The following is a 13,723-nucleotide window of genomic DNA, read 5'->3' on the forward strand; positions in this document are numbered from 1 at the left end:
CGACGGTTTGGTCTTTACCAAACCAAATTTCTCCCTTTTTCAATTATTTTTTTATTATTATATTCTTCGAGTCTCTACACATAACCATAGGATCTTTTTTTTTTTTTTTTTCTAAAAGAGGGCAGCACCTCCTTTTATTTATTAATATGCCGTCACTTTTGGCGGAGGAATACCGTGGGTACAAGACAAGCAAAAGGGAGATTACGAATGGGTTGTTGTGTTATGGGATTTGGGACATAAATGGGATTTCAATTTTGTGTGTTTCATATATATATATATATATATATATATATATATGGGATTAATTTTGGGATTTCAATTTTTGTCAACTAGGACTACTAAAATATAGCTTTTATGCTCTTATAATTAGTTCAATTAATATATATATATATATATATATATATATATAAATTGAACTACTTTAAAAAGCACAAGGGCTTTAGTTTGGTAGTCCTAGGTGACAAAAATTAAAATTCTAAAGTTATCTTTATGCTTAATTCATGCAAAATTAAAATCCTATGCATGTCTTAATTTCCAAGACATAACAATAATCCATTTTGTCTTTTTTTTTTCAACCATTGATGACCTTCCATGCCTTTTTAACTAGATTCGGTGGTTTCACATCGGAATCCCAAGCGTCCTAGCTTTATGGCCTTTTGGCTTGATTAGATGATCCGTCTTGTTTGAATATTTCTATAAATTTGTTTACTTGAACTGAATATCTATACCGAGCTAAGAAAAAGAACCTACAATAAAAAAGTTTCAAATCTTTGTCTACGTAACATTTATACATACCAAGTAAGATGAATTTTGTTTAACCTACTTTAAAAAACACAAAAGCTTTAGTTTGGTAGTCGTAGGTGTTCAAAATCAAAATTTCAAAGTTATCCTCATGTTCAATTCATACAAAATTAAAATCTAATGCATATCCCAATTTTCAGTACATAACAATAGTCCATTTTTTCCTTGTTCGACCATTGATGACCTCCTATGTTTATTCAACTGGATTCGATGGTTTCATTGTCGAAATCCCAAGCATCCTAATATTATGACCTTTTGGCTTGACTAGACAATCATTCTTGTTTGGATATTTCTATAAATTTGTTTTTTTGAACTAATTATCCGCACCAAGCTTATCAAAAGAGCCTGCAATAAAAAAGTTTTGAATTTTTTGTCTACATAGCATATACACATACCAATTAAGATGAATTCAACTCTTTCTTTATCCATATTTGAGTTTTTTATTTTGAATAATGCAATTTGCAATATATATATCAATATTATGTTCAAATTAGAGCTGTGTCAAATTTTATGTGAAATGCCTATTTGTGCACAAATTAGGATTACAATATCTATTATGGTATGAATATAGGAAACCAAATCACTGTTTTCAATGTGACCCGCCCCTCCATCTATAGTGTGTGGCAAATGCCTGTGACGCATGTAGGGTGTTTGATGAAATGCTTGTAAGATATTGTGTGATTAATTGTTTTATACTTTTGTTTTATTTTTATTGGTGTTATGAAATATTTTTTTGTTTATTCATGTTCTTCCATGTTAAAACACTGATATTTCAAATGGACAGGAACCTTTCGTTTTTATTTTAGATTTGTTCTTCCATGTGTTGATTCTTCAAATAAACAAAAAAAATTTATTATTTTATCAGTCTATTTGTTTTTTTTATTTTTTATTTACTAGTATGGTGAAAGAAATCAAAAAAATTCACGATAATAAGTAAAAATGATGATCGTTAATATATCATTAACATTCCTTAGCACTATTTAATGTAAAAAATATAATAAAAATGCATTTTCTACTAATGCATTTTCTTTTTTCTTTTTTTTTTAAAAAAATTTCTTTCCTAAAATTTTGATCCAAACGCAACTTTCATTTTCATTTGGTCCCTCGCACTTGTGGGGGATCTCAATTGCCGTGTTGGGTTTTGTGGGGGCACCTCTTCACCTTCTCCGTATCAAAATTCTCAAAATCTGTGCGCGTTGTGATCATAGGAACACGGGCCCATGAACTTTAACCAAAAAAGGAAAAGATAGGGCCCACTAAACTGCCAGTTTGGGCCCAATAATACAATGGACATTCCATCAAGTTGCTATCATGATTTCTTCTCCAACTCAGACATTGGGCCTCCCCAAGATTCTGCTACCCTTCATATCGGCCCAAACTATACTGATTTAATGTCAGGTTATACTGGTTTTGTTGCTGAGGCAGCCCACAAGGTGAACAATTGGGCCTCAGCCTGCAAAGAGACTCAAGTATTCTGGGCCTTTAGGAATTGCCACGCCATAGCTTGCCAGTAGCCCAGCTGGTGTTGGGCCTATGAGTCCCAAGACCAGACTGCATATTTGTTTTTGGCAAAAACATTTTGGTACTCTTTTTTCCTGGCCTGAAGTCATTTTGTGCTTATGAACAGTGCTTAAGAGGTATGCCATGCTTTAAAAGGCTCAATTGAGATTGGCCTTGAGGTTTGCCTCAAGACGAGGATGAGAAATTCCAAAAATATCTTGAGATTCAATTTAAAATATCAAATCTCAAAAAGGTCAATGACTTTCATATGCATTTGTACGAAAAGTGCGCCTTCAAGTCGTTTTGATTCAAATTTTTGCATTTTGTTCACATAAATCTCTAGTTAGAATTAGCTAAAAAAATCTTAATTATGTTTATATTGAACGAACTTTATTAATATGCCATCACTTTTGGCGGAAGAATACCGTGGTTACAAGATAAATATTGAGATATTACAGATAAAGAAATTAAAAGTCTCCCAAAAACAACACCAACAATCAACCAAAACCGAACTATAAACCCAAATAAAGTTAAATAAGAAATTAATCTAAATAGACCTATAAAAAATAAAAATAACAAAGTAAAAAAAATCAAAAAATCAAAAAATTTAAACCAACTAAACAAAAATCAAGAGATTGAACTAATGAAACAAGGAAGTGAGACTCAACCTATCCATTCAAAGGATACCTTTTAAAGAACGTAGTAAAAGATGTTGTTCTTTGTAAATGACATTATTTCCCATTTCTCCTTCTCTAGCGAGAAAATCAGCCGCACTATTGTCTTCTATATATTGATGGATCACCATGAAATTCACTCCTATATTAATGGATCACCATGAAGTTTACTTCTTCGTAGATAACATTATTTCCCATTTCTCCTTTCTAGCGAGAAAATTAGTCGCACTATTACTTTCTCTATATAACTTATTTGCTTGTTTTTATCTAAAAATAGGAATTTTTTTTTTTTAATAAAAAAGATCTAATGCATGAATGGCTTAAGACATATATTTAATCTCTTTAGGGTAAAAATGTCTTGTCTTACCACTTTGACATCATTGGGGACATTGATTTATATTAACAATCCCCATATGTATTCTATGCCACATGAAAGGTTCAAACTACAACTCATGTCTATGGTGTGATAGGTGACCATTCAAAAAATTTTCAAGAGTCATTGGTCCCCTTTCAACAAATACCAACACCCCCCCTCCGTTAAAAACTCCATACCTAATAAATAAATAGAAATAGAATAAACGAATATCTTGATCATGAATGTGACCATGTCATCTTACTTTGTGAATATGTGAAAGCTTACTTTTGAAAATGTTCTACCAAAAATTAAAGTGGATGATCACATGCATTTTACAAAACGTTGGTTCATTTTTTTTGACTCCTCCTCCCACACCCCTGCCCCCTTCCCGACGCTTTTCTTTTCATGTTTATATTTTGTTTCATTGATTCACAGGGTAATCAATGAAATTAATGGTAGTTTTAGTAAGCTGTTAGAGGAACTCAAAAATGGTGTAAAAAACACAAATGTACCTTCACCTTTTCTTCAATGTCATAGATGTGTTACTGTGTTACTGTACTATATCTTTAATTTTTTGTTTTACCATAAGAAGAAATGGAGTCACAATTTCAACTTGAAGTTAATGAAAATTTCTAAATTGAAGAGACCATCTATATACACGCATGTGCATACATACTTTTTTGTAATAATTTTTTCTCAAGGTGTTCTTCTTCTTCCATTAAGTTTTAAATTTCAATAAAATTCTTAAATAATAGGTAAATTAGCTCCTCACAGAGCTTTCCGTTAACTTCTCCTATTTTTCTAAAAACAATTAAAACTTTTGACAATTGAACTAACAGGACGGCTAACATGTATGATTTTAAAACATATCAGTTGAAAAATGGGGAAAGGGTATCGAGCTTGTGATAGAGCTTGAAATCAAAATAGATCTGATATGGGTTCAAATGGAGAACATATTCAGAGTCGATGAGCAACATATGTATTAATATATTCTTCAGTATTCACACATAATTCTTCATATTATGCGGCTTGGACTTTGACAAGGGATGATCAACAATAAAAAATACTACATTGTTCTCGATCACATGAAATCCATTTTGATCACCATACACATGTTTGATTATTCTGCTTGTATGGTGTTCCAAGAACACGTGCCATGGCAGAAAAGTAAAAGAACATGTAATTAAAACAAAAAAATTAAACAGAAAAAATAATCAACATTAATATTGTGATCTTGAACAAGAAGCAATCAAAATTTTCTGTAGTACATAACTAATTAAGCCTTCTGTATATAATCATTTAATTCAAGCACAAACACACAAAGCCTTAAATCCTAAATCGCAAATCAAACATCACTTCCACTTCCTCCTTCCTTGCTTCAATTGTAAACTTCCTCCAAATTGATCTAAACAAACAGATTATGTGTAAAGCAGAAAACCAAAAGAAACAGAAAAAAAAAAAAAAGATGCATGATGTGCCGTCACCATGGCTGCTTTTTGCTTCAAAGAAATGGTATGGACCAAAGAATAATCCAAAATCTGTACAGTGTAGTTCCTTTTTTAGATAGCTGCATGTGTATGGACATAGAATACTGGTGCATTAAGGGTCGTAACCGAGTCGAAGCTCCAAATCTACTTGATCTTCATCTTTCCCATATTCCGTGTTCATCACCCTATAGTCATCGGCATTTGGACCGATCCTCAAACTCAAATTTGATCCCAAACCCTTGTCGTTGCGACCAAAAAGCTGCGAGTTCACCGTGCTTATGGGGCGTCTAGAATAGATATTGGAACCGGAGGGAGGATGGTACATAGTGTGATAATTTGTACCCTTCTGTGCCTCCAGAGGTGCATTGTAATTGGAAAGCATGTGGTCCTCACTGGGCTTGTTAACATCAACAGAAGATGTGCAGTAGTATTGGGGCTGCTTGTTCCTGGCTCGATCCCTCCTGTGTATGTTCATGTGGCCTCCCAAGGCTTGTGCATTGTCAAATCCTCGCTTGCAGTATGTGCACTCGTACCGGCGGCCAATGCCCGTGTCATCTTCTGTTGCTTGCTCCGGCTGATGCTGATCGTTCGTCGTGAAATCCATTTCAGAAGGCCTCTCGACTCAGTGAAGAAACTTAAATGGATGACTACGAAGAATGTGTAATGTTGAGAGAGAAAGAGAGAGAGAGAGAGAGAGAGAGGGATGGGAGAAAGCTAGAGGGGATTCATTTTATAGATGGGAATAAAAGAAGGCGGAAAGGCATGAAGCTAGGATTTGAGTAAGTAATGCTTTTAGTCCATCAATACTAATTTTGTACTGTGTATGTGTGTGATTTGCTTGAGATTTTTTGCAGATGGACGTTGCTTTCACCCAGGTTTTCTTGACGCGGTTAATTAATGCCAAATGGCGACTCTTCTTTCTGGGTGAGATATACTCTCTTCAGTCCAGAGCATCAGCATCATGAGAAAGCAAGATTAATTGCTGACTAGGGCCCCATCTTCAATATTTCTCTACTTTATAACTCATCACTTAATGCTGCATTTACACAAGTCATATTCTCATAATCATTTTGGCCCTTCACTACTCTTGACTCACAATCGAGATTGTTCAACATGGTGGAAGCCTATTCATTAAAAATTCACAACGCACTTTTAACTCAAATCTCTGCATTGATTTCCGGGATGAATGGAATAATAATTAATTGTACGCCACAGTCCTCTCTCTCTCTCTCTCTCTATGTGGGTTACTTGACTTTGGGATAGCTTCGTTCTTGGGACTTAGCTACATATGGCAGGTTCTACAAAAATGGAGTTTCCTACAGCGTCTGCTAATTCTAATTTTGCAGCAAGTGTGTTTTTCACACTTTGAGGTAAGGAAAGACGCATGAACCTTCCTATACACATTACGTCATACTGCAGTGGGAAATGGTAACTGCCTTTCAAAATTACTTAACGTTTTTGGTTTTTTTTAATTAATTAATTACTTTTTCTTATTAATAATCACATACATATATATGTCGATATCTCAATATATACCCTATGTTCATCTCTAAAATGTGAACAGATGAATCTCACACATCTATATAGAAGAGAAGGAAATGATAATGTACACACCATGTAAAGAAGAAAATTAATATGTTAGGCAATCAAACCGCGTGGGAGGCCACTACACCACACTACTACAGGCATTTTAGGCAGCAATTGAGATTACAGAAATCTTAATTTCCTTTCTTATAAATGGATTCAGTCTCTCCCTCACGTTTAAAATAATTTTTCTCACTTTTATTACAAAATAGAAGGCCTCTAAACTATGGGCAGATGGGCCAAAAAAATAAAAAATAAAAAATGAAAAAAATAAGAATATGACAATTAATGCCTGATGCAATAATATAATTACATTCATCAAACTTCTGCCCAGACTCCACACTATTCGTAATGAAAAATATCTTTAGTTTCAATTCCTACAAGGACCTATAGCCACTCAACTTAATTTTTTTTTTTAAATATTCAATAATATAGCAATATTATGCCTTTGCTTGGCAAAAACTTATTTTGCATATTTATAAACTTTAAAGTGAATAACCCTATAAACTATGCAAAAATTTCGTTCCCCGCTGTGTCTCATACGGGCATAGTTTTCTACTCCACTGCCATGATCACACACGCCTAATGCAAGCTAGCTCCAACTTAACCACTGCCTCTCCTGGTCCAAAATCTAATGAATATGAGAGAGAGAGAGAGAGAGAGAGAGAGAGAGAGAGAGAAGATATAATCAATAGATGTAACCCATTAATTTATATAGTGATTTAATTTGAAAATCAGGTACGTTCATGCATACATATGTGTGTTGTAGTGAACCTAGTTGTTTCGCAGCTTGGGGGTGTGTGCGGACGGAAGATGGCCAATTACGAAACGCGTATTTTTATAGTGGCATATAATTAAGAAGTAATTGATGTTATTGATGCTTAATCTGGATTGACCATTATCCTATAAATGATATTAATATATATATGAGATGACTACCCAATCAACGACATCAGTGCAACTATGCTGCTTCCACCCACCCCCACTTGGTCACAATGTATAGTGCCTTCATTTGATCGATGTTTTGACTTAATCTGAATCCTATCCAATCCAAATTAACCATCTCCGTCCATGTCTGTATGCATATATGAATCATGATTTAGAATTAAAGCTTCATTTAAAAAGTATGCAGTTGTGATTGCCAATAATCTTCTTTTTTTTTTTTCCTTTAATTGAATCAAGTAATCTCCTTGTTGTGCAAAAATGAGCGGTGCAATATGGCAATCACGATGAATAATAAGGAAACACAGAGAGATAATGAAAGCAACAAAACACACACATAATTTAACGTGGCTTGGTAGACTGCCAACGTCTACGAGAGTAAACGGTGGCTGAAATTCACTATCAATAAAAAATAGAATGAAAGTAATAAAGACCCACAAAGATTTAACGTGGTTTGTCAAAATGTCTACGTTCACGGGAGTAAGCGGCGGCTGAAATTCACTATCAATCAAAATCAGGTTATATTATTGTATTTATACTAACCCTAGATGTACAGAGAGGTATTAGAAAATTCTTCAAATACTCCTGTATCGATCCGTGGAGGATTTGCCCCCGCATCCCCAATCTATTAACCGTCCGAGTTTAAATTTCAAAATTGATGCCGAACAAAACTGTCGATAGTTTCATCAAACCGTCGATGATTTTTCTTTATTAGAAGATGAAAGTTAAGGTGTAATCTCAAAAGGGAGGGGGTGAATTGGGTATTTTTAAAATTTTATCTACGGAAGCTTTATCAATTTTAAAACTCATTTAACATGTGCTCTAAATATTTTTATCACAACGTAAATCTTTTCAGCAAACAACTATACCAATAACAATATTCCTAAATATGAGAGAACTTAAACTTATATATTAATATGTAATCAACTACACTCTATCAATAGTCCTTGTAGCAAATCAATATTCACAAGGGTTTGCTTGGCCATTAAATAATTTATATAATATATTGAATAAATGATGAACAAACACAATACTATTTCCAGTAGCTAAATAACAATATTTATGTTCATAGCTACAGTAGATTTTGGTCAACAAGAGTACTCAAATCATTCATGGCATTCACAACATTTATAAATTGAAACAAACCATTCACAACATACACAGTAGATAAATTTCAATGTAAATACGATAGAAAAGTAAATGAGATTAGATAAAGAGTGACACTAGAATTTTTTACAAGATTCGGCAACCGTGTCTACTTCCTTGCCTCAAATAAATCGTCATGAGGATTTTTTTTAATCCCTCCGTTCAGTAGGCGAAGAACCTCTGTCCTTCAGTAGGCGGAGACACCTCTCTCCTTTAGTAGTCAGAGACACCTCTCAAGTAAGAACACCCCTCTTGCTTGTCAACGATTCATAACCAAAACTGTCAATTTATAGAAAAATCAGAAGCTGATTTTTTACACTGAAAAAAACTCTCTAAAAGAGCTAGTTTGTACACGTATAAACACTATGATACTCTCATAATAATCTTTGCTACGAAGCTCAAGAGATTTTCTGGGTTTTTTGGATATTTAAAAGCTTTAAACTTTGAAGTTCAAAACTAGAAAAATATTTTCAGAGAAGAGGAACGGCGCACAACATTTTTTCAAATGTAAATTCAATGTATTTGCTTTTCTTTGCTTGTCCTAACACGATTAGGGTTAGCCTTTTATAGATAGGTTTGAATTTTGACCGATTGTGCAAGCTTTAGTAACCATATACTTCAAAATCGAAAAGATATTGCGCTGTTCGCAAAACATATCGCGCGCTTCGGTGGACTAAACTGGGAGTTTGGTCACCTGAACCAATTAAAATTATGAATTTCAAACTAGGCAATAGCCTGTCGGTCGACTAAACTTTAGGTTTGGTTTTCTAAACTCGTTCGGTCGACTGAACTCTCAGTTTGGTTACCTGAACCAACACTATTTAGACTTTAACAATGGTAGTAGCCATTCGGTCGACTAAACCATAGGTTCAGTCACCCGAACTCTCTGATGCCAGACCAGTTTGTTCAGAATCCTATATTCGATCAATTGAGCATAACCCTCTGGCATCCAAACACCCTGAAATTCAATGTTATTTATCTTTTTGATTCCAAAACTTATTTGTATCCCTTTGAAAATGACATTTGGACTTTATAAAAATATTTTCCAATTCATTAAAATATGTCTCTAAGTCCAATAATTATTTCTATGAGCTTCATAAACAAACACTAATTTGAGAAGTACTTACATGAGACTTATTTTACAATACATATGAAATGTTATCCAAGTCTTCATGTCTTCAAGCTTGATCTTCATCCAAGCTTTTCTTTAGTAGTAATTCTTCATTTACTTGTGCTCCCCATGGCTTTGCATTTAAACATTGTCCATTGTGCTTGAAAGTTATGAACCTATAAAGTACACTTGGTAGCACAATTAGATTCCTTAGTTTGTCATTATCAAAACGAGATTACGCCTTGTTAGGCCAACAGAAGAAACTATTGATGTACCTATGGTTGACTTTATGAGTCCTTCCTCATTTTGATTACGACAAATCCAAAGTATCTCACTTGTGAATCTAATGCTTGAACATAAATTTCTTTTTGTAGGCATGTAGAGTCTAGGTACAATGGAAGCCATAAAGAACTGAAAGCTCACATCACTTGGCTTGCAACATGGCAAAGTGAAGAGCAAGGAATGGAGATATCTTATTTTAATTTATAATGCATTAAGTTTGGTCTATAATATTGCATATCTTGCATAATGTGATTGAATACTCAACAATGATCGTAGAATGACCTTAGGATCCAAACATGGCCAAACTTATGTTTTTAACTAAGCCTTGTCGACCGGCCCTTACATGTTCTATAAGCCCCAGTCAACTGACCATGCCCTTAGGCCAAAATCATGTTTTTAACTAAGCCCAGTCGATCGACCCTTTAATGCTTTATAAGCCCAAGTCGACTGGCCTGCTATTCTGACCTGTTTCATAAAGCCCTAGCCAACCGACCCAAAATGTACTTGAAAATGCCAATCGATAGGCTTCATGATCCGGCTGACCGGATCTTGAGCCCCAATTGACCGAACCTCGGAGTTTTGGAAAATCGCCTATGGCTAGTCGACCGATGCTATTATCAGTCGACCGGACCCCTTAGGGTTTTGAAAAAGCACCTAAGCCCAGTCAATCAGCGCATTCACAAGTCGACCAGACGTCTCAGGCTGGGCGAGTTTTCAGCCGAAAAAAGGTCTTTAATTTCTAATTTAACCAACTTAATAATGACCAATGGGTCCCTTTACGGTCCATTTTTGAAGAGCTCTATAAATAGCCCACTTAAGCTCATTTAAACACTTATGATTATCTTGAAAATTCTCTCAAATTATTTGTGCTCTATTTTCTCTCATCTTTACATACAAGCAAGGATTTACTCTCTTTCCCTCATTCTTTTGAAAAATCCATTTTGAAAGAGAGCATTTATTATTTCTCACTTCCTTCTTTTGCACATTTATTGGTCTTGAAGGTGTTTGAAGAATCATTCTTTTGAGTATTTATTTTAAAGCATTTACTCTCACTCAATCTTTTATTTTGAAAATCATTTTTGAGAGTAAGCTGAGAGTTTTTCCCACTTATTTTCTTGATAAATATTTTTGGAGAAATTTCGTATAGCTTGTGAATCTTTACGCATCTCCATTACAAGATTCAAAAGCTCACATTATTTTTATTGCAAAAATCATTTTTGAGCTTAACCCTAAAATCTCCTACACTTATCTTTGTGAATCATTCTTGGAGATAACATTTGGGTTTTTAGATCTTTGAAAAACACTTAGTGCATATTTCTTATTTGAATCAAAGATCATTTAGTATCTTCTTCTCTCACATTATTTCATACATATACCTTTGAGAGAAAAACATTATAAAATCTATTGAGCATAAAATCCTATCATATAAGAGTGCATTGGTTTTATATTGTACAAATTAGCTTATTTTGAGAAGCATCTTGTTGTACACAAAAATTTATTTCATATCATTCTGTATCCTTGCGGTTTGGATAGTGAACCGTGTTCCAGGCGTGCGGTATCGTCTGAGTTGGAGGAGGTACTCCATTCTGTAAGGAGTAGTTCTAACAGTTTGACTCCACTCGGTTAAGGGAGGTGGGGAGACTCCACCCTATAAGGAGAATTTGTAAATGACGTTACTTCGCTCGATTAAGTGAGCAAGATAGTGAAACCTCAAGCGCGTTAGCTTGAGGCAAGGACTTAGGCACAATTTTTCGAATCTCGTAAAAACCTTGTGTTATTGTTTCCCTATACTCTTTACATTTCAGTATTTGCATGTTTATATTTACTTGTTGAAATTACTATATATGTGTTTAAATACTGGTCTGTGGGTAATTGAGAAAATACTACAATTGTCATACTTCTTTGGATTATTTGGACGTTCATATATCTACTGGATTTGTGATTGATTAGAAATACCCTAGGTTTTGTAATACTGGCTTTGATTTTAAAATAGGACATACTTGACCTAGGAATTTTTAAAATCTAAAATTCATCCCCCTCTTGGGATTACACCAAAAATCACATTTGGTATCAAAGCCTCATTGCATTAGACTTAACCATTTTTGTAAAGGATTGCAATAGCTCACATTGGTATAACCCCTTTTGGTGAGGGACAATCATCCACACGTCCTCCAATTTTTTTTTTGGTGTTAACTACACCTTCTAGAAACAAAGGATGCTTATTTTATTCAAAATCTTGATTGGAAGGCGTGGAGGGTTGTCTCCAAAGGAGACTTCGTCCTTACGAAAACTGTAGAAGGAAAGAGTGTACCTAAGACTGAAGATGAGTTTATTGATTGTTGACTTTTTGAGTCTGATCCCTATTTTTATGCTAACAAAGTACTTGTATCTCATGTGTGTGTTTATTACTTGAACAGGTTTATGAATCAGCATGCACACAAGGGAAAGGAATAACGGAAGCCCGAGGGACTTAACGGACATATCATTTGGCATATTCCATGTAAAATTGAAGAGCAAAAGAAATGGAGACATATTTTTATTTATAATGCATTTAATTCTTTCAAATGTAATATGCATGCTCTATATAATATGATGTAAAGCTCAATGGATCATAGATTGACCATAGGGAACCATACCTTCCATGAAAAACCTTTTTCATCAAAGTCTAAACTCATACAAAGGTTTAAAAATGTTTTTGAAAACAAATCAAGGTCAAACTCACTTTTATAAAGGCCCCAGTTGACCGACCGTTGAATGTGTTATTAGCTCAGCCAACCGACTTATCTATTTGGCCAGGCTTGTACATGCCCAGCAGACCACCCTGTTGAAAGGCTTTAAAGCCCCGTCGACCGACCTTATTTTCAACTATAGAACACTACTTGTCCGACCATATATTTTACTTTGAATTTGAAAGCCCAGCCGACCGGCCTTGTTTTTAACTGCTGAACCCCAGTTGATCGACCTTCAAGGCCCAGTCTAGCAGATCTTGGCCCGGCATGCCGTTTCTCGCAGTTTTGGAAAATCGCTTGAGGCCACCCGGCTGGTGCCATCCCTAATCGACCGGACCTCTCGGGTTGGACCATTTTTTCAGTGCTAAACGTCATTAATTTTTTAATTAAATGATTCTAACAATGCCCAATGTGTCCCTCATGAGCAATTTTTTTTAGGAAGTTTATGTAGCCCACTCTAAAACTCATTTTAATATCTTTGATTATCTAAAATGCTCTCCAAAATTTTTAGCTTTATTTTCTCTTATTCTTGCAAGCATCTACTCTCTTTTCCTTTTCATTTAAAAAATTCATTTGAAAGAGAGCTTTGATTATCATTCTTTTCCTTCATTTGCAAATTATTGCTCTTGAGGGTTGTTGAATTGGGGATCAATTTTTATCATCAAAGATCTTTATTTTCTCCTACTAGTTTATTTGAAAACTCTTCTTGGGAGAAAATCCTTTTTAGATTATTTTTGAAAGACTTAAGCACATATTTACATTCATATATATATAGTGCTTGAAAAGTCTTTTTGCATTTGCACTTTCATAGATAAATTTTATTTGTGCAAAAGTCATTTGAGAGCAAAACCCTAGGTTGTCCTACATTTTTATTGAAAAATATTTTTTGGCCTTACAAGGCTTAATATCCCTTAATATCCTATTTTAATACTAATAAACAAGTAGAACTTAACATGTTTTGTTTAAGTGATGTATTTTCAGGACTCATTGATGAATGCAAGGTTAAAGAATTAATGAAAGCTTGTACTTCAAATAAGGATGATTATATCAAGCTTGACGCATGAATTAAAACTTGAAGATCATAAGAGCATTGACATTAAAGAAAAATCTTC

The 13,723-nt window shown here is 34.3% G+C and overlaps 1 protein-coding gene across 1 annotated transcript; it reads right to left on the reverse strand.

The window, feature by feature from the left end:
- Positions 1-4,929: 4,929 nt before the first annotated feature.
- On the reverse strand, positions 4,930-5,421 carry LOC131150455 (transcriptional regulator TAC1-like). The gene has a single exon (XM_058101179.1). The coding sequence runs from the start codon at positions 5,419-5,421 to the stop codon at positions 4,930-4,932; it is 492 nt and encodes a 163-aa protein (XP_057957162.1).
- Positions 5,422-13,723: the final 8,302 nt, after the last annotated feature.

The sequence above is a fragment of the Malania oleifera genome, chromosome 3 (assembly GCF_029873635.1).
Source record: "Malania oleifera isolate guangnan ecotype guangnan chromosome 3, ASM2987363v1, whole genome shotgun sequence".
NCBI classification, from domain to species: domain Eukaryota; kingdom Viridiplantae; phylum Streptophyta; class Magnoliopsida; order Santalales; family Ximeniaceae; genus Malania; species Malania oleifera.

Excerpts from the sequence above, each read along its gene's own strand:
- LOC131150455 (XM_058101179.1), bottom strand. The coding sequence starts at position 5,421 with ATGGATTTCACGACGAACGATCAGCATCAGCCGGAGCAAGCAACAGAA.